This window comes from Microcaecilia unicolor, chromosome 1 (assembly GCF_901765095.1).
Source record: "Microcaecilia unicolor chromosome 1, aMicUni1.1, whole genome shotgun sequence".
NCBI lineage: Eukaryota > Metazoa > Chordata > Amphibia > Gymnophiona > Siphonopidae > Microcaecilia > Microcaecilia unicolor.
In genome coordinates, this window is record NC_044031.1 from 160,844,184 (window position 1) to 160,866,362 (window position 22,179).

General features: G+C 44.0%; 1 protein-coding gene across 1 annotated transcript in view; it reads left to right on the plus strand.

Moving 5' to 3' along the window:
• The window catches only part of DNAH11 (dynein axonemal heavy chain 11), a 708,797-nt gene that overhangs the window by 663,248 nt on the left and 23,370 nt on the right, over positions 1–22,179 (plus strand). Inside the window, exon 74 of the mRNA XM_030201723.1 lies at positions 12,651–12,770. Coding sequence (XP_030057583.1) covers positions 12,651–12,770 — 120 coding nt within the window. The remainder of the gene's footprint in view (positions 1–12,650; positions 12,771–22,179) is intronic.

Genomic DNA, 22,179 nt, shown 5'->3' on the forward strand with positions numbered 1-22,179 from the left:
GGGGTGTGCTGGTAAATTTTTAACAACAGGCTCTTTCTCTGGACGTAGCCAGCTCTGCAGTTGGAAGGGCCAGGGGTGGCTGGGGGGGGGGGGGGGGGGAGCAACACTTGCCTCTCTCTCTCCTCCCTCCCTTTGTGTGGGCACGCTAGGCATACCTTTGCTGGCAACCAATATATGGACTGCCACCACTCCCAATGTCTTGCTCTGAGCAGCATGCTGAAACTTCTCACACATGCTGGAGAAGTCCCAGCCTGCTGCTCAGAGCTGGAAACAAGGAGCTGGGAGCAGCAGCAGTCTATTTACTTGGCTGGCACTGGGCTCAGCATCCCCACCAGCAAAGTAAAAGAGAATTCAGCAGGGGGCCCAAGCCCACATTTTGGGAGCCAGTTGTTAAAGTAGCCATGGAGGGCCCAACTTTAACAACCGGCTCCCAAAATTCTTAAAAACTTAACAACCAGCTCTTGCGAGCCTGTGAGAGCCTGCTCCAGCACACCACTGGTGCAAATGGTAAGGGGGAGGGGGGTGACCTGGGCATGAAGAACATGGCAAATTAACAGACATTTAATCCCCTTTTGAAATGAGGAATCTGTGTCCTAAAAGATCATCATCGGGATTTAAACCTGCTACTAAGTACATTTAGGATTTGGTAAACAGCTTCTAATAAGCAGCATTTCACTGGAGGGATTAGAGGAGATTGCCTCCTTAATCCCCCGGTGTTTTTTGTCTCCTCACCCCCTCCCCAAAATATCAAACTGGCAAAGAAAACCAATTACTGTGACAGCATCTGGATAATATATGGTTACTAGTAAAAAAGGCCCGTTTCTGTGAGAAATGAAACGGGCGCTAGCAAGGTTTTCCTGGGAGTGTATGTTTGAGAAAGAGTGTGTGCGAGAGATGGAGTGTGTGTGTCAGAGAGAGAGAATGAGAGAGAGAGAAAAAGTGTGTCAGTGTTTATGTGAGAGAGTGTGTGTGATGAAACAGGTGGTAGCAAGTGTGTGTGTTTGTGAGAGAGAGAGAGTGTGTGTGTGGGAATGAGAGTGTGTGCCAGGGTGCCCCCCTCCCCTAAGGTGGCCCCCTTCCCTCCCTCTTCCCTGCCTGCCAGATGCAAGTGTGTGTTTGTGACAGACAGAGAGAGTGAGTGTGTGGAGCGTGTTTGTGAGAGACAGTGTGTTTGTGAGAGAGAGAGTGGGTGTGTGTGTGTGGGAATGAGAGTGCGTGTGGGAATGAGAGTGTGTGCCGGTGCCTGCGTGTCTGGCAGCCTGCCTGCCAAGGGGCTTCCATCCCTCTGCCTCTCTCCCCACCTCGTACTCCTCCTGCAGCCTTCCCTGCCACTTGATCGGCGTTATTCAATACTCCTCCTGCTAGCACTGAGATGTTGTCCTGCGTGCCTGCCTGCCTGGCTGCCAAGGGGCCTCCCCCCCTCTGCCTGTCTCCCCAGCTCGTAGTGGTCCTGCACCCCTCCGTGCCACTTCATCAGCGTTATTCACGACTTCTCCCCTTGCCTGCTAGCAGTGACCTGTTTTACCTCCTGCTCGTCCGGCCTTCCGTTGGTTGTTTTTTGGAGGGAGTGAGCATGGGAATCGCGGCAATGTCGTCAGCTGTTTTGTTTGGACGGCAGGGTCGGGAGGGCGCAGGACCGCAGCGTGGGTCGTCAGCTGTTTTCACGGCAGGGTCAGGAGGGCGCAGGACGGCAGCGTCAGGAGGGCGCAGGTGGTGCGTAAATTTTTGGAGGGCAGCAGCGTGGGGATCGCAGCGGATCAGCTGGTCGGACGGCACTCCTCCCCCTGCGTAGGTCGGTGTTTGCCGCTGTGCGTCGGGGGGGTGGAGGGTCTGCATAGGTCGCTGTTTGTCGGTGTGCGTTGGGCACGGGGGGTGAAGCGTTGGACGGCGGTGGAACTGGGGATTCGTTGAGTGTCATAGCCCCGCCCTCGATGACATCACGTTCAGACGCGAGGGCGGGGCAGAGAGTCATGGGGAAAATTTTTGGTCTCTGCCACCTCAAAAACGGAAGTGGCAGCTTCATTTAGAACGTTGGGGTTGCGAATTATGTGCGGAAGGGGCGTGGCTGAGGGCAGGTCTATGAGTGACAGTGAGTGGTGCATGAGTGACAGTGAGTGTCCCTGCCACAGAGAGAGCTTCAGAGCTTCAGAATGTTTCAGGTGAGATTTATTTATATAGATGTTTCTAAGGTCACAAAGATAACCAGGTATGTGTTGGCTTTGAACCCATTAATATTATCTATGTTTATTTGGAAAAAATGGATGTTTATGCTGCACAAACATGGCGCATAAATGTCCATTTCTCCTGAATTTTAGAATAGGCTCTATGTTGGCAGATTCAGTTCAAAAATACACATAAATCTTGAGACACACTGGCCTGCATGTCTCAATTCCAACTTCTATGACCTGTCTAAAATGTTTTCACAGTCACTGGGTTCTATTTTTTTGCTTATGCTGATGATATTTGGTTACTCTCCACTGTTGGTTCTGTTTCTTTAAAGCTTAATTCTGATAAAACTGATGCAATCTTTTTTTTTAGCAAGAAATCTCCCTCTTTGCCATGTCTGTCTGTTATTCTGGATTCCCCAGTTCCTTTGAAGGATTCTATTCAGATTCTGGGTGTTACTGTGGATAGCCATCTCACTTTTAACTGAAATAATTCTACTGTGGTTTAAAAAAAAAAAAAAGCTTTATTTCTCTTTCCACTAGATGAATTTCACTTTCCATCAAATATATTCTCTTTGATCCCTCCTGGACCCCAAATCTGTGTGGCAGTTATTTCATTCCCTTGTATTTTCTCGCTTAGACTGTTGTAGCTTCCTTTATGCTGCCCTCCTAGCTGTACAAATGCATAGAGTGCAGCTTGTTCAAAACACCATAGTAAAGCTTGTTCTGGGTCAAAAGAAGTTTGATAGTGTCACTCCTCTTCTTAAGCAAGAACACTAGCTTCATTTGACATCCCCTATAGGATTCTCAAGATAGTGCATAAGATTATCCACACTGGCACACCCTCATTTCCCACACCCATGCATGCTCACTTCGCTCCTCACAGCGTAGTCTCTTTGTTCCTTCTTATTCTTATATCAGACATGATTATGCACACCATTCTTGCTTTATGGTATGGCACTTACTCTCTGGAATAAACTGCCTTTTTATATATCTAGAGGAGTGTGAAGTGGCCTGAGGACTAGGGGAACCAAGTTTGATTCCCAATGCAGCTCCTTGTGATTCTGGGCAAGCCACTTAACCCTCCATTGCCCCAGGTACAAAATAAGTACCTGTATATAATATATAAACCACTTTGATCAGGGATGGACTGACAGTGATCTGGGTCCCTGGGCAGAAGGGGTCACTGGGATGCCCCCCCAGGTCCCTGCTGCCATCACCTCCACCTTGGTTTCCAGCACTCCTCCTGCACACTATAGCCCCACAGGCCTACCTTGAGGGGCCATTGTGGTCTAGTGGGCTCTTAAGGGGCAGGAAAGAGCTCCACTCTTTCCTGTCCACCGCCGCCGCTGCTCTACCTGGCATGACAGGAAGTCTCAGTAGCCATTTTGATGGTGCAGGAGTGCTGGACAGAGCAGTGGCAGCAGGCAAGAAAGAGTGAGCTTCTTCCCTGCTCCTGGAGAGGCCACTGGACCATCTGGGCCCTTCAAAGTAGGCCTAAGGGGCTCTAGTATGCAAGGAGGGGTTGAAAGAGGCACTGGGCCCCCCCAAGAGCCTCTGGGCCCTCAGGCACTGCCCGATTGCCCATATGGTCAGTCGGCCTCCAGCTTTGATTGTAACAACAGAAAGGTATTATATCAAATCCCATCCCCTTTCCCTGCAAGCCTGAAGGCTATTGAAGTGGTGTATATTCGTGTACAGTAGGTATTTTTCTGTTCCTAGAGGGTTCACAATTACAAAATAAATGAGCTAAAGGTTGAGTGATCCTTATTATTTGAAGTATTGAACCCAACCAGGTTTGGGGGTGGAGGGAGAGAGAGAATTTTAGCACCTGGGTGCAAGCTTTGTATCATTTATTTATTTATTTGTAACATTTGTATCCCACATTTTCCCACCTATTTGCAGGCTCAATGTGGCTTACATTTTCCATAATGGTGATCACCAATTCCGGAAGAGAAATACATATTTAAGGTGAATGAGACAGAGAGGATTAGGAATACAGTTACAGAAAGTGCATTTTCATAATCAGAAAGAAGAGATGTTGGATTAACTTCAATCATGATAGATTAATTTGGACAATCAGAAATATTAAACTTCAATCTTGCTGATTAGTATGGACAATCGAGAAGTACAGAATTATGTTTAGTGAAGATTCGGTGTAAAATATTGATTAACTGGTATTTAGGATGAATTATTGTAGTATGCTGTGTTGAATAGGTTAGTTTTCAATAATTTACGGAAATTATTTATGCCATGTGTCTGTACAAACTGATTTATATGCTGTTTTTTATGACTCATTATGATACCATCTGTAAAGGTTAGTGTTTTGTTGGTACCTTATGTCCATGCAATGGTTTCTATTCGCAATGCGTTTCATTTTTCATGATCCCCAAAGTGCTATTTCAGTAAAAGGTATAACATCACAAGAATTTTCACTGAGTCATGGCACCTGGTAGGGGTATCCTTGTCACCTCTCTTGTTTACCTTGGCTGTAGAATCATTTGCCACCCATATAAGGGCTGCATCAGATATCTCTATTATTGTTGATGAGGAGGACCATACAATTTTGCTATATGCAGACAAGACACTACTGTTCATGATGGACACCCAAAAGTCATTGCTGCATCTTCTGCAGATTCTGAATGAATTTGGTAATGTTTCAGATTTTAAGGTCTGCATGATTGCTAAGCTTTCCTCTAATGCGCTTTGCAGACATATTGGGCGTCTTTTTCAAGGTATGTGTTTCCAAATACTATATCTTCATCATGTACAATTTATACACTGTTTTTGCCAACATTAATCAGTCAGCTTTTCTTTTCTTGTTGTCCGTGTCTTTACAGTCCGCACAGCTACAGCGTTTGTTATTAGCGACTTCATGATTCGCACTTAAACTGCACTTTTAGGGACCGACAGTGTTTGATCCGCTCATGGTCAGTCATAGCACTTGTTAGTGGATCATGGTCCACACATAAATATCTTCCTATGTACTTTTTAAGCATCTGATAGATTTTGATTACTTACTTATTTGTATTCCCTTGTTATCCTTCGTTTTTGCAGTGTATACATGATGCTTTTCAACAGCGTATTTACTAGCACCTAGTTAACCCTCCCTTTCCACTTTTCCTGCAGTCCAGTATATCTTCATTACACTACTACTCTGGCTAACTCTCTTTCTTCCATATTGGGTACCTCTTTAGCGCTGTTTACTTAGAAAATGGTGTTCTAATATTTTAGCTATTTCCCAATGCATGTTGTTCACACGCAGCCCGTTTCTCCTTTCAGGTGGTAATCTATTTATTCATAGAGCTGTGGTTTATTTTTTCCCCTTCACGCAAGTTTTCCCTTTAATGCAGTTTGTTAAATTGACAATAGTACATTGATTTTGACTATTTCTTTTCATATAGACTTCTATTAAATGCTGTCTTTTGCATTGTGACAAGACTTATTCTGATACCATCTGTACAAACTGATTTATGTGCTGTTTTTTTATGACTCATTATGATACCATCTGTAAAGGTTAGTGATTTGTTACCTTATGTCCATGCAATGGTTTCTATTCACAATGCGTTTCATTTTACATATTGCATGTTATTTTTTTTTCTCTTTATATGTTCAGTTTTTTTTGCTCTCTGCAGGTTTTCCGGTGGTGGTGGTGGTGGTTGGCCTATGATGATAGCCTAATCAGGTGTGTCCACTTAGTTGGTACCCTTGGCTTGTGAGGCCTAATTTGATATTCATTATAACTGACTCTTGATGATTACACAGACAGCAGTCTATGTTTTTACAGCAAACATACACCTACAGTTTCTAATTTTATTGCTCTAAGCAGATTTTTGCATTTTTGATAATGTTATTTATTTACCATCTCTTATTTGTATTTGTTATAAGTTTTACCCGATTTCTGTTTTTATCTAATTCTTTGCACCTTAAGTTTTTATAATTCTCCACTGTTTATGCCTATTTGGTGCATTCTGTTCAATCCCTGGTGTCTTAATTTGCTTTTAAGTCTATGTGTTTTATGTTTTTAATAATAGTTATGTTAATAGTTGTTCATTTTATTCATTCATTTATGTATTTTTTTATTCACTCATTTATTTGTAGACTCCTGAGGCAGGCACACAGCCGAAACATGGTGTCATGTCAAGTCCGAATCCCTGATTAAATAAAGCTTTTTTCGTTGAGATTGTCTCCTTGGTCCTTGGAAGAGTTGTATTGGTTACACTACTTTTTTCCTTCTTGACTGTTTGACTGTAGTGCTTCACTTCCCTCCACTTTTGTGATTTCTTCTTCAGATTTTAAGGTCAACATTGACAAGACTGAAGCTCTCAATACCCACATTATATTGGAGAAGTTTTTTGAATTTCCATTTTAGAATAGTTTCCACCATTATTAGATATTTAAGTATTTACTTCTCTAATAATTTAGATGACCCATTTTGCCTTTATTAAAGCAGGTTTAACACATTCCTTAAAAGCAGATCTGATGGATTGGAAATCCTTGTCAATCTTGTGGTGGGGAAGAGAAGCGCCATTTGAAAGGATGGTCCTTTCAAAGTTTAGATTTTTGTTCTCCCATAAAAATTACAAAGAGGCAATTCAAGACATGGGTAGAGTCATCCAATAATTTTTTGAAGAAAGGGAAAAAAACCCTAAAATTAGTCTGACCAGACTGACATAGGTGAAGGAGGAGGGTGACCTGGGTTTCCCTGGCCTTCATAGACATTACAAAGCAGCTTATGCTAAAAGCTTTACAAACTCACTATAGAGAAGACCTGAATAAGCATTGGGTACAGCTGGAAAAATCAATTTTATCACCTTGGTCGGTATTTGAATATGGGAAGACATAGGGGGGGGGGGGGAAGAGGACCAACTAGGATATATGAGACTGGGACATATCTTTCTACAGCCATTGATTCAGGAATGGAGTGAAGTAAAATCTCTGATTTCTGTTTCCTCTAGCCAACATCAGGGATTACCATCGAGGCTTTACTCAGTATTTAAGAATCTTTGTACAGCTTTGGAAGCTCTAGAGTTTTGAAGGTGTGATAACATGTTCTACCGAGAATCATTATTATTGGGTCAATTACAAGAGCCTTTTGATTGTAAAGTCAAATCTCCTTTTATCAGTACTTACAATTGAAGGGTTTATTTCCAAAACCTGCTAAGTCCATTGGACTTAGAGGGTTTTGGAAATAAGTGCTTCAATTCTAGGATTTCCTAATGGGTGCAGATGCTAGACAAAACCTATACAGAGATTCCACAAAGTTGGAAGTGGTGTTATTCAAATGTGGCTTGGACAGACAGTTGCTGTCCAAGATTTTTAGGGAGTTGGCAGATCTAGAAAGTCTGGAGCAGCAAAATTATGTAGACGCATGGGGAAAATGGCTTTATTGCAAAACAGGATTATTATGCCAACACACTACAGAGATAAGCTCTTCAGTGCTGAGGGTTGTATAATAAAGTACAAGAAACCTCTGATGTTGAATCTTGTACACAGGATGTAGGTGATATTGATCTCTTTATTGTATTCAGTTTACAATTATACAGTTTAAGTAGCAATTTTAATTATTTTATTAAAGATAGATCATTACAATTCCTTTACTCAGTAAGATGTTATCCTAGAATGCTTCCAAATTGGATCAATAAACTATATTTACTTAACTTATCCAAACTGTTTACTCTCTCTAGTTTTTTTTTTCTTTGTATTTGCTTTGCTTTCTGAACTGCCAGGCACAGTTCTGTTTAAAGTATCTGATAAAACAAAGTTACAGTATGTCATACACTTGCTGTATCTCTGACTCTCCAAATGAAAGTGTCTCTTCATGGCCCCACTACTTTTTCATCCTTCCATGAAACCTCTTTCTAGTCCCTCTACTGGGCTACAGACATTCTTCTTCCACCGGTTTGTTCCAGTAAACCTCCATGTTAGGATCTATCTAACTGTTGGTGAAATGTAAATGTGGTTGTAGGGGGTGTCAGCCTTTGTTGAGTGTTGTTTTTTTTTTCCATGTTTTTTTTTTTTGTTGTGCTGAGGCAGCAGTGTTGCTTTAGATGGGCGGAAGGTTGAGGAGCACGTTCTTTGTCTTTCGGTATTTTTTGGCCGTTTCAGGGCTGCTGTAGGGGAATGCTGGAAGAGAAATGTGCTGTTGGAAGCAGCGCCATCTTTTTCCATTGGGCTGGGGTTCTGGGCATCCTGGAGGTGGGTGACGGCTTGCCTGAGGACGGGGATGGTTGTTTTAAGTTGGCGGAAGGGAGAAGAGCACGGTCTCGGGCCGTCGTGGGGTGATCCGGTATGTTTGGTCCATTTCAGGCCGGCTGCAGGGGAATGCTGGAACATTTATGCGCTGCAGGAATCTGCGCCGTCTTTTTCCGGGTGCTCGGGGAATCCCCGAGGTGGGAGACAGTTTGCCTGAGGCTGGGGATGGTTGGGCACGTCCTTGGCCGCTTCGGCGAAAGGGGAAGAGGAAGGGGGTGGGGAGTTACCTGCAGCTGCCTGAGAAACCATGTATTCTTTGTTTGTTTTGTATTATTAGTTTGCATTTCTGTTGAAGAAAGAGTGGATGCCTTTCTAATGATGGAGGTGGTGCGTCGGTGTGCGGTTGTTTCGTTAGTTTGGCAGCCAGTCTCCAGTGATTCCTAGGCAGGGAAGGAGTAGGGAAACACGCTCCTACTCCTCCCCCTTCCTTGGTCGCTGTTTGCTGCTGGCTGGGTTGCGGGTAATCCTTCCAGCTGGGCCGCAGCTTGTCCTGTTCGCCCACGTCCCAGATGGTGACGGGCACGTTGTTTTCCGGCTCCTCTGACTCCATGTCAAGCAATCCCAAATATAGTCTGTGCTATAGGCCCTCTGGCACTCTTCAGTACTGGCATTAGGCATTTAAAAATCCCCCCCCCCTCCCCTGGTCTATTTTTGCACATACCCACAGCAGGAATATTCTTCTCTCGTTCCAGCGGTGGTTCTGTGCTCTCCGTGCTGCACAGATAATGAGCCATTCTGCTGGGGAATGCTCCTCCCTTATTGTCACGTAGTTTCCTCTGATTGGTCCGTCTTACGTTGCCTAGTGTTGCCTGGGAACGGTGTTGTGATGGTCCTTTGTGTTTCAGAATGTTGAGGGTGTTTTTTCTGATTGGTCCATCATGCGAGGGCGGGGCAGAGAGACATGGTCAGTGTTCTGGCTTCACCACCATGAATCCATGAACCCTTCAGTGAGTGACTGAGTGACTTCAGAACTTTGTCTTCAGAGGGTGAGTTTTATTATAGTAGATCTTGTGATACTATGGGGTTCATTTTCAAAAGAGAAAAATATCCAAAAAGTGGCATAAACTGCAGATGGAAATTTTTTTCTCAAAAATATCCAAATTGCTATTTTTGAAACCTATTTTGTTAAATGTTTTTTTTTTTTTTACTGTTCGTCTACAGTGTGTCCAAATCACAAGGGGCATGTCAGGAACCTGTTAAAGGTAGAATTTGGTTGTTCCTATCACTTAGATGTTTTTCTGCCATAATGGAACAACACAAAAATGTCCAGGGCTAAGTTGGACATTTTGGTCAAGATCTGTTTTAATAATGTCCAAAGTCGGATTTAGACGTCATGCTGCAAATGCCCCTCCACATCAATAAGTTATTGTCACTCAGTATCAAATGCTGCAAAAACATCTCTCAAGTAACTGGAAGACTCAAAATTACACTTATCTTAGAGATGACCCAACGGGGCCCATTTCACCCAAAATACATCGGGTTTCCTCAAGAGTTGAAATATAAATCACTTGTGCTCATGCTTTGCACACACAAATAGCATTCACTGGAACCACCTCTTTTTTTGTGTGCTCCAGTGAATGTTATTTTTTAGTGGGGGGGGGGGGGGGGGGAGGGTTAACCAATGAAAGATAATTGGAGCCTTGCATAGCAGTTTGAATAACAAGATCTGTGGCTGTGGCATTTGAGGTCTTTTCCCCTAAATATAAAGACAAGTATAAGTATAAAGTGTGGTACATGGACATTATTAAGAATATAAAATTTGTATGTTAAGTCTTTGAATTAATACAATATTTAGATAGATCCTATTGTGAACATCTGAATACTCGATCTATCTGCATCCAATTTGTTGGTGGTTCCAGTGAACCCCTAGTTATATATGATTTGTATCAATAGACTGTAATGACATTTTGCCTGTCATTAGCTGTACACAGGTTAAAATGGGTGTAATGCCACCCTGGCACTTTATGATTGGTCCAGCTGGGGGTTTAGGGGTTTGGTCCTATGTTGCTAAGGCCCATTGAGTTTAAGCATGAACAGCCCATTCTCATGATAGGCCCATTAAAGGGAAGACTCAACAGACCTTTTTTTTCTCTCCCAATTGGTTGGGCATATTTGCTAGGTTAAGCTGAACTTACACCGTAGATCTTGCATATCCCATGACTTCAGGGTAAACATTCAAACTTCTACATCAGCATTTTCTCTGGTTCACCCGCTTGGATTAATAATGCTGGCAGCTCAGTTCTCATAATATTGCAGTTCAGGCCTGGATTGCAACAGCTCAGCAGCAAAGCTTAAATTGACCTAACATTTGACCTATTGGATCAGAGGGATGGTGACAGGTTCATAATTATGCATACCAAAGGAGAAGAACAAAACACCCACAAACCATAAGAGTCAACAAACACAGTAGGGATGACCAAAACAAAGGAAAGAGAAACCTGGATTCTGCCCTTTATTATAAGTTGAAGCAGAGAAATTTGTGCAGGCAGTAAGCCTACGTAAATCTTAGAATGTAACAGTCTAGAGGGGCTTACACTTATAAATGCTATTTACATATATAAAAGCTAATTACGTAAGGGGGTGTGGGTGGGGTGGGAAGAGGGAGTATCCTGGGAAACCTACAATACAGATGTGGATTCCTCATTTCACATAAAAGAATCCATGTCTATACTGAAAAATATGAAAGTTGGTATTTACAGCTGCATTGAGACACATATAACTGCCTGCTGTAAAGGGCAAAATTAAATCCTGACATCTGGGTTCCCACGATCACCTCTTCTGACAACCAGTCCTCCCATACCCCCTCGCCAAGGCCACAAGCACCCACCCCATGTGTGTACAACCACCACCATATGTCATCCTCCTCTCATAGCCCAACTCCCCCCCCCCAGGTCAAAATGCCAAGGAAATTCCTCCTCCCCCCCCCCCAATACACATAGAGGGGCATAATTGAACGAAAACGTCTATCTCCGTGGGCGTTTATCTCCGAGAATGGGTCCGTGAAGGGGCGGACCGAACCGTATTTTCGAAAAAAATAGACGTCCATGTTTTATTCGACAATTTGTGAGCTGGGCGTTTTTGTTTTTCAGTGATAATGGAAAATGAAAGCGCCCAGCTCAAAAATGAATAAATGCAAGGCATTTGTTCGTGGGAGGGGCCAGGAGTCGTAGTGCACTGGTCCCCCTCACATGCCAGGACATCAACCGGGCACCCTAGGGGGCACTTTTACAAAAACAAAAAAAAAGGTAAAAGAGCTCCCAGGTGCATAGCACCCTTCCCTTGTGTGTTGAGCCCCCCAAACCCCCTCAAAACCCACTGCCCACAAGTCTACACCATTACTATAGCCCTAAGGGGTGAAGGGGGGCACCTACATGTGGGTACAGTGGGTTTGGGGGGTTGAACGACTAAGCATTAAGCAGCACAATTGTAACAGGTAGGGGGGGATGGGCCTGGGTCCACCTGCCTGAAGTCCACTGCACCCCCTAATAACTGCTCCAGGGACCTGCATACTGCTGCCAGGGAGGTGGGTATGACATTTGAGGGTGAAAATAAAAAGTTGTGAAACATCATTTTTTGTGGTGGGAGGGGGTTAGTGACCACTGGGGGAGTCAGGGGAGGTCATCCCCGATTCCCTCTGGTGGTATTCTGGTCATTTAGGGCACTTTTTGGGGCCTTATTCGTGAAAAAACAGGGTCCAGGAAAAGTGCCCTAAATTCTAGCTACAAACGCATACTTTTTTTCCATTATCGGCGAAATGCGCCCATCTCTGTTTGGGTGATAACCACGCCCCAGTCCCCACGCCTCCGACACGCCCCTGTCAACTTTGTACGCTTCCGCGATGGAGTGCAGTTGAAAACGTCCAAGTTTGGCTTTCAATTATACCGCGTTATTCATTTTTGGGAGATAAACGCCTATCTCCCAATTTAGGTCGCAATATAGGCGTTTTTGTCTTTCGATTATAAGCTGGATTGTAAGCTTACTGGGGATCCTTTGAGGCGGATCAGTGTTCACTTGCTCCCAACCTCAATGATTAGGTCTCAAAGTGGTCACTGAGACTTCTAGCAGGTCTGATTCTCATACCAGAACTGCTTCATTTTAAAGTGTCTAATTCTTAATAGCTCTAACATCTCTGAACACTAATTTTGTAAAATTGTGGGTGTGCTAACATTTCACCTTACTTTTGTTGTTTCTTCAGTGGAAATAAAATTCTTTTAATCATTTCATCTCTAGGTTCCTTGGGAAGACTTGCGCTATTTGTTTGGTGATATTATGTATGGTGGGCACATCACAAATGACTGGGACAGAAAACTGTGCCACGCATATTTAGAAGAGTTTATGAGTCCAGCAATGGTAAATATTCTCAAGAAATATATAAAAACAACTGTATTGCTTTTATTTCAGTGCAAATGATCATGAGAGGGTGGTGGAATTTGAAAACTAATTGCAAGTTTTCTGACAGCTGCACACACTCGGAACAAATCATACATTGGCTATATACTGTACATTTGTGTACATGCAATTTAAAGTATAAGGTGCTTTTAATCATACTGGGTAAGAATAAGTTATAACAATGATTATCAAAGCTTTTTCATATCCTTGTTGTCAACGTTTTATCAGTTCTGTTTTCTCCACCAGCAAGCAAGAATCAGGCACATGAATAGATAGCATCATCTGATCATACTGGGACTGAACTGCTCTTCCATTTTAAAGTTCTGGGGGTATGTGGCCCTTCCAATGCCCAGCAAACCCCTTCACTGTCTTCAGTTGTCTTTTTTTCTGGTCTGCAGAAACAAAGCTTTCCAAACATATTCTTTGAAGAATCTTCTCTTCTTGTTTTTCTGATGCCATTTTCTTTTGTTTTTGTTTTCACATATACAAGTATTACATTTATTATCCACCTGGAACAATGATGAGGAAATTATTTAAAAAAAAAAAAAACCTAAAAGAAGCAGTTCCACGGTCAAAAGCTTGCATGAGACAAAGGCCATTTTGGATGCCCAAATAAAATATATTCCATACATTTAAAAAGTGTGTGTGGGGGGGGGGGGGGGGGGGGGGGGGCAAATTCCAACCAGCATGTTTTAATGAGGATGTGGAAGAAGCATCTTTCATAAAATGGAAAGGAGCCTCTAATAGAGAAAATAGGGATGAGCACAAGTACCTGCAAGTTAGATGTGGAAGAGTAATAAGATAGACCAAGAGAAACTGATAAAAAAGCTTGCTATAGAAGCAAAAAACTAATACTAAAAACATTTTTGAATGCATGTGAAGCAAAAAGCCCACGAGAGAGTCAGTTGAACCACTAGATGACCAAGGAGTAAAAGAGATGAAAAGATAACAGCAGAAAAATGAAATGAGTTTTTTGCTTTGGTCTTTCTTGAGGAGGATGTTGAGGTCATACTCTCACTGGCAAACATCGTTGATGCTGATTAACTCAGAGCAACTAAAGCAAGTTTAAAAGATGTAATAATTCAAATTGACAAACTAAGGAGCAACAAATCATCAGGACCAGGTGGCATTCACCTCAAAATCTGAAAGAATTCAAACATAAAATTGCTAACCAATTATTAGTAAACTCTGGCCTATCATCTGACATGGCCACAATACCTGAGGACTGGAGGGTGGTCAATGTAACACCATTTTTTGAAAAGTGCTCCAGCTTCATCTGAGAAACTTTAGATTGATGAGCCCGATATTGGTGCCAGGCAAAATGATTGAAGCTATATTAAAAAGTAAAATTACTAACCATATAGATGGTCATAACTTAAAGGGTGTGAGTAAGCACGTGTTTATCAAAGGCAAAAGACACACAGGCTGATATTCAAAGCAATTTAAGTGGGCAGGAGCCTCTTCTGCCTACTTAAATCACCTATCACTGCCCAACTGTGGATATTCAGCAGCACTCCCTGGTCTAGTGCCGTTGAATATCACCTCTAACCAGCCCCGAAAATGTGGGCTGGTAAGGGACGGTGCTGAGGAGTGGGTGGTGACAATATTCAGCCGAGGCCTGTATAAGTTAAAGCGGGTGAAGTTAGGACAGCTCAAAAGCTGTCCAAAATTCACCCGCTTCTCTTTATGTAGGCCCTGGCTGAATATTGGACTGGGACCCGCATTAAAAATGTTTTTCCACTCCTCCCACAGCCCCCAACAACAGCCCCCCCCCCCCCCAAGTCAGCAGCCCAATGCCACCCCCACTTCCTGGTCAGGATAGGACACTCTCCCCCCTCGAGGCCTACCTGACCTCCATGGTCGTCTAGCAGGGCATCAGGGGCAGAAGCGAACCCCCCCCCCCCCCCTTGCTTCTGCCCATAGCAGCAACTTCTTGAAAATGGCTGCTTCAACCCGTCAGAGCAGCCTCATGGTACTAAAAGCACTGCAAGAGGTCACAGCAGCCATTTTCAAGAAGCTTCTGCCAGGGCAAGAACCGAGGGGGCTTCACTCCTGCCCCAGTGCTCCTTTGGACTACCAGGGAGGTCAGGCAGGCCCCAGAGGGGAGGTGGGGGTGGGATGGGGCTGCTGACCAGAGGGGGGAACCTTTTTTTTTTTTATGTTGGTCCCGGCCCGATATTCAGCTGAGGCCTGCATAACATTCTTACATGGGCTCAGCTGAATATCGGCTGGGTCTGCATAAGCTCCAGCAGCCTGCCCACCCAACATTATTCCCCGATATTCAGTGCCATCACTGAATACTGGGGTATAATTTAGCCAGCGATCAGCATTTACAAAAACGCTGACTACCGCCGGCTGAATATTAGGGGGACAGTCCTGCTAGTGGGGCATGATGTTCTAGCATTATATTTTCAATAGTGAGGGACAGGCAAGTTCTATAAGACTCTAGGGAATCTACCTGTCCCTAGTGATTGAAAACATAATATTAAAGCACTACTTCACACTGGCAGGAATGTAGTTTGAGGACTCCCACACAGCTTAGAGAGAACATTGCCAAGGGTTCAGTATGGGACCTGCACTTGTATGTAGAGAGAAGTGAATAAACGTGGATAAAGGTGAACCAGTTGATGTAGTGTATCTGGATTTTCAGCATGCATTTGACAAAATCCCTCATGAGAAACTCCTGAGAAAATTAAAGAGCCATGGGATAAGAGGCAATGATCTGTTGTGTATCGAGAACTGGTTGATAGAAAACAGAGTAAGATTAAATGGAGGGAGGTGAATTTTAGAGTACCACAAGCATCTTTACTGGGACTGGTGTTTTTTAACTATTCAACATTGCAAAATTGCATGTGGACTGTGAGAAACTGCAGGAGGACCTTACAAAACTGGAGAACTAGACATCCAAATGACAGATGATTTTTATTGTGGACCAGAGCAAAGTAATGTATATTTATAATGTATGGAAAGTTGCATTGGCTCCCAATCAAAGAACAGATCATCTTCAAAATCTGCACCTTTGTCCACAAAATCACTTACGGCATAGTCCCAGGATAGGATACATGACAGACCTAATAGACCTACCAACCAGAAACAGAATCGGATCCTCACGATCATACCTAAACTTACACTACCCAAATTGCAAAGGACTTAAATACAAAACAACTTATGCATCCAGCTTCTCCTACGTAAGTGCACAACTATGGAATGGACTCCCAAAAGCTGTAAGAGCGCTATAGAAATGCTAAATAGTAGTAGTAATATTGTGAAGGTTAACCCAAATTATAACTACATGGCCCAACGATAGTTCTGAATTGGCATACGGCAAGCCATTTGTAAAAGGGCCCCAAAATGATGTGGTAAAGCACCTTTATGTGCATCAATCCCAATCCTGGCCCCCCTCACCAACTATTATCCCAACTCTACAGATCTCACCGCGACCTCTCTAACCTCATCTCTATTTCTCTACTCCCCTCCTCTTCTCTGCCCTTCTCTTGCGCCCTATGGAATGCCCGCTCTATCTGTAACAAACTCGCCTATATCCAGGACCTCTTTATCTCGCGTCACCTCCATCTGCTCGCCATAACAGAAACCTGGCTCTGCCCTGATGACTCTGCTTCAGTCGCAGTCCTCTGCCATGGCGGTTATCTATTTTCACATACTCCTCGCCCTGCTGGCCGTGGGGGCGGTGTTGGACTACTTCTCTCTCCCTCCTCCAGATTTCAACCCCTTCTTCCACCTCAGTCTCACTGTTTTTCCTCCTTTGAAGTCCACTCTATCTGCCTTTTCTCTCCTCTGCCTCTTTGAATAGCGGTCATTTATCATCCCCCTGATAAGTCCCTTTCATCCTTTCTCAGTGACTTTGACGCCTGGCTTGCCTTCTTCCATGATCCTTCCTCCCCCTTGGTGACTTTAATATTCCTGCTAATGATCCTTCCAACTCTTATATTTCCAAGTTACTCGCTTTAACGTCCTCCTTTAATCTCCAACTATTCTCCACCTCCTCCACTCATCAAAATGGTCACTGTCTTGATCTCATCTTCTCCTCCAACTGTTCACCCTCTAGTTTCCTTGCCTCTGATCTTCCCTCCTCTGATCACCATCTTATAACTTTCACACTTAAATCTCCTCCCTCCCAGTCCCGTCCTATCTTATCTAATTTATCTAGGAATCTTCACGATATTGACCCTTCATCTCTATCCTCCCATGTTTCAAACCTCCTCTCTACTGTGGCACCATCCACGTCTGTCAACGAGGCTGTTTCATCTTACAACAATACTCTATCCTCTGCCTTAGACACTCTTGTACCTTTGATGACCCGCCCTGTAAGGCGTGCAAAACCCCAACCTTGGCTGACTTCTAATATCCGCTACCTACGTTCCTGTACCCGCTCCGCCGAACGCCTCTGGCGGAAATCTCTGGCCCTTGCTGATTTCTTACACTTTAAGTTCATGCTGACCTCCTTCCAATCTGCTCTTTTACGTGCCAAACAGGATTATTATATCCAACTGACCAACTCTCTTGGCTCTAATCCTCGACTTCTCTTCACCACATTGAACTCTCTCCTCAAGGTGCCCCCTCCCCCAACTCCCCCTTCATTATCTCCTCAGACCCTTGCAGAATTCTTTCACAACAAGGTTCAAAAGATAAACCTTGCTTTCTCTACTTCATCACCTCTCCCTCCACTAGTCCGTTCCCCTCTCTCTCCTTCCTCTCATTCCCTTTCCTCCTTTCCTGAAGTTACTATTGAGGAAACTACACTTCTCCTTTCTTCCTCAAAATGTACCACCTGTTCCTCTGATCCCATTTCCACCCACCTTCTTAATGCCATCTCTCCTGCTCTTATTCCTTTTATATGTCACATTCTCAACCTCTCACTTTCCACTGCGACTGTCCCTGCTGCCTTTAAACATGCTGTGGTCACACCTCTCCTTAAGAACTCTTCACTCGACCCTACTTGTCCCTCTAATTACCGACCCATCTCCCTCCTTCCTTTTCTCTCCAAATTACTTGAGCGTGCTGTTCACCGCCGCTGCCTTGATTTTCTCTCCTCACATGCTATTCTTGACCCACTACAATCTGGTTTTCGCCCTCTCCACTCAACCGAAACTGCGCTTACTAAAGTCTCCAATGACCTATTACTGGCTAAATCCAGAGGTCAATATTCCATCCTCATTCTTCTTGATCTTTCCGCTGCTTTTGACACTGTCGATCACAGCATACTTCTCAATACCCTGTCCTCACTTGGATTCCAGGGCTCTGTCCTTTCCTGGTTCTCTTCCTACCTCTCCCTCCGCACCTTTAGTGTTCACTCTGGTGGATCCTCTTCTACTTCTATCCCTCTGCCTGTCGGCGTACCTCAGGGTTCTGTTCTTGGTCCCCTCCTCTTTTCTATCTACACTTCTTCCCTTGGTTCATTAATCTCATCCCATGGCTTTTCCTACCATCTCTATGCTGATGACTCCCAAATCTACCTTTCTACCCCTGATATCTCACCTTGCATCCAAACCAAAGTTTCAGCGTGCTTGTCTGATGTTGCTGTCTGGATGTCTCAATGCCACCTGAAATTAAATATGACCAAAACCGAGCTTCTCATTTCCCCCCCCCCCCCCCAAACCCACCTCCCCGCTCCCCCCATTTTCGATTTCTGTTGATGGCTCTCTCATTCTCCCTGTCTCCTCAGCTCTAAACCTTGGGGTCATCTTCGACTCTTCTCTCTCCTTCTCTGCTCATATCCAGCAGATTGCCAAGACCTGTCGTTTCTTTCTTTACAACATCCGTAAAATCCGCCCCTTTCTTTCCGAGCACTCTACCAAAACCCTCATCCACACCCTTGTCACCTCTCGTTTAGACTACTGCAATCTGCTTCTTGCTGGCCTCCCACTTAGTCACCTCTCCCCTCTCCAGTCGGTTCAAAACTCTGCTGCCCGTCTCGTCTTCCGCCAGAGTCGCTTTACTCATACTACCCCTCTCCTCAAGACCCTTCACTGGCTCCCTATCCGTTTTCGCATCCTGTTCAAACTTCTTCTACTAACCTATAAATGTACTCACTCTGCTGCTCCCCAGTATCTCTCCACACTCGTCCTTCCCTACACTCCTTCCCATGCACTCCGCTCCATGGATAAATCCTTCTTATCTGTTCTCTTCTCCACTACTGCCAACTCCAGACTTCGCGCCTTCTGTCTCGCTGCACCCTACGCCTGGAATAAACTTCCTGAGCCCCTACGTCTTGCCCCATCCTTGGCCACCTTTAAATCTAGACTGAAAGCCCACCTCTTTAGCATTGCTTTTGACTCGTAACCACTTGTAACCACTCGCCTCCACCTACCCTCCTCTCTTCCTTCCCGTTCACATTAATTGATTTGATTACTTTATTTTTTGTCTATTAGATTGTAAGCTCTTTGAGCAGGGACTGTCTTTCTTCTATGTTTGTGCAGCGCTGTGTACGCCTTGTAGCGCTATAGAAATGCTAAATAGTAGTAGTAGTAGTTATGTACATTAACAAATCCAATTGCCTAGTGTGTCATACTTGACATGGCCGTGTTTCCTTGTGTGTGCCTGTGTCAGGAGTCAAAAAAAAAACTTACAAAAAATAAATAGAGGTAAATATGAATATACATAAAAACTAAATTATGTAAATATGTTAAAAAGATTACAAATGATAAGATTAATGAACAATGACCAGTATAAATACATTAATAAATGTAAATATAATAAAATACAGACATCTATAAATAGGTGTGTGTGTGTATATATTTATTTATTTAGATTTTACTCACACCTTTTTTTCAGTAGTAGCTCAAGGTGAGTTACATTCAGGTACACTGGATATTTCTCTGTCCCAGGAGGGCTCACAATTTAAGTTTGTGCCTGAGGCAATGGAGGGTTAAGTGACTTGCCCAAGATCACAAGGAGCAGCAGCGGGATTTGAACCGGCCACCTCTAGGTTGCAAGACTGGTGTGTTGTAACCAGGGACCTCTAGGTGCAGCCAAGGATAGAACAATCTCCTCCAGCCACAGGCTCCCGGTACAGTCAAGAAATAAATGTCCACCAGCAACTTCAATCTTAAGAACTTTATTCCAAGCAGGTTTATAGTAGACCTGATACACAGTTCCAACAGCTGCATTCACCTTCAATCTTAAGCACATATAAGCCACCTGAAAGTGTGTGGCAAATCGTCCCCTTTAAGCAGTAGGCTATCAGCACATACCAGGATTTAATACAGGCTCACAGTCAGCTCCAGTCTGGGCTCTTTATCCAGTGCACAATAAACAGTTGTTCAATTCCAAATAGAAGCAGTTTATTCAGTTCATCATCACAGTTAAATCACAAAGCAGCAGTTTCTACCTTCTACTCTCTTTACCTTCAGGAGGGGTTCCATACTTTAGGGATTTCTCCTACCCCAAGGGATTCCCCTTTACATCGGCATCACTGGTAGATTCAATACTTTAGGGACCTCTATTACCCAAGGGTTTTCAGCCTGCAAATACTTTTGGGACTTTCTCACACCCAAGGGATTTCACCCTGCATCTGCTTCACTCTACTCTCTTCTCACCTTCTGCTTCTCTCTTCCCTGGGACTCCTTCCCACCTGCCTAATCAATCCCTGGCTTCTGCTACCACAACCAATCATTCTCCTTCCATTAGCTTCCCCCACACCCATACCAGCTGAGTTGAGCATTAGACTAATGATGAGCTCACACAGGGTTTCCTATCTCTCTTTCCCCCTAGTGGCAGCCAATCTACATGTCCCGCCAGCTTACACACATATCTTCCCCTATTGCAGCTAGGAGTCCAGTCCGGGTTCTTCATCTCACCCTCTGGCTCCTTGCCTTCAATGCCTTCTGGGACTTGTATTTCAGACTGAAACTGCCTTAACCCAACTATCCTGGATGTGACTCTATCACAGTGTGTGTGTGTGTGTATATATATATATATATATATATACACACAAACACACACACGAAGTGCTGAGAAACAATAAATACTAAATGGTTAAATAGGAAACCAACTCAATTATAACATCAAAAGATAAAAGGGTCAATGTGTCTATGAACATATATTTCAAACACGCATGTCCTAAGATGTTTAATAATTGATGAAGGCCAAAGGATTACATAAAATGAGAAGTTAGCCGTATGCAGCCTCTACATCTCATGCCCAAAGGCCAGTCCCTCCTCCGTATGCCCACAATACAGAAGAAAGCAGCAAGAAAAGAGCGTAGAATGAATCAGCTGAATTGCTCACTCCATCCCCCCCCCCCCCCAATAGTCTTGCCCCTGTACCTATTAACAAACCTCGACTGTTAGTTTTGCTATCTACATGCAGTAAGTGTGTGGCATTTATTTTTTTGTATTTTTGAGGGGAGGGGCTGTGTCAGGGTAGAGAATGGTCATGATGCGCTAATTAAGTAACGCACTGACATTACCACTGCACTAATTGGTTAGCACATCCTTTACATTGAAGGCCTTAGTACCTCCTAGCCAAGTACCAGTAGTTTCCATGTTTTGATTTAGTAACAAAACTGACAGATTTCTTTGCCCAGACATTTAGGGTCAGATTCTATATATGGCACCTGAAAAATCCGCACGAAGCAAATTTCCGCCTAAGTGTATTCTATAAGCAGCACCTAGATTTAGGAGCGGTGTATAGAATACACTTAGCTGATTTCCCAGCACCTAGAACTACGTGCATCCAAGGAAAATGTAGTGTAAATACTGGCGTGTAGATTTAGGCACGGGGGGGACCATATTCTGTAACAGTTGTGTAAAGTTTGGAATGCCCATGAAATGCCCATTATCCCGCCCATAACCACACCCCTTTTTGGCTGCATTACAGAATACATTTAGGACTCCTTTTACTAAACAGTGGTGGGCTTACCACTTGCTATACAGGAAGAACCACTGGGCTACCGTAGCAGCCCAGTAGTACTTCCTACCCCTAGCGTGCCGTCATTTCCGGCGCTACAAAAATGTATTTATTTTTGTAGCACTACAGTGTACCCGGCAGTAATCGGGCAGTGCTGCACGCTGTCCAGTTACCGCCAGGTTAGCGTGGGAGCCCTTACCGCCACCTCAATGGGTGGCAGTAAGGGCTCCCCCCCCCCCCCCCCCCCAAATGACTGCATGGCAAGTGCTTTACTTGCTGCATGGCCATTTCCTGTAGGAAAGCGAGACTTCCCTTTTACCAGCTGCAGTAAAAGGGGGCCTCAGTGCTCATGAAAAACACACACCAACGCCCCCTTTTGCCACAGCTTGGTAAAAGGGGCCCTTACTGAGTTGTGCACGTAAATTGTAATTATTTCCAGTTAGTGCTCGTTATTACTTGTTAAGTGCTGTTATCAATGCTGATTAGTTTAAGACAATTAAGT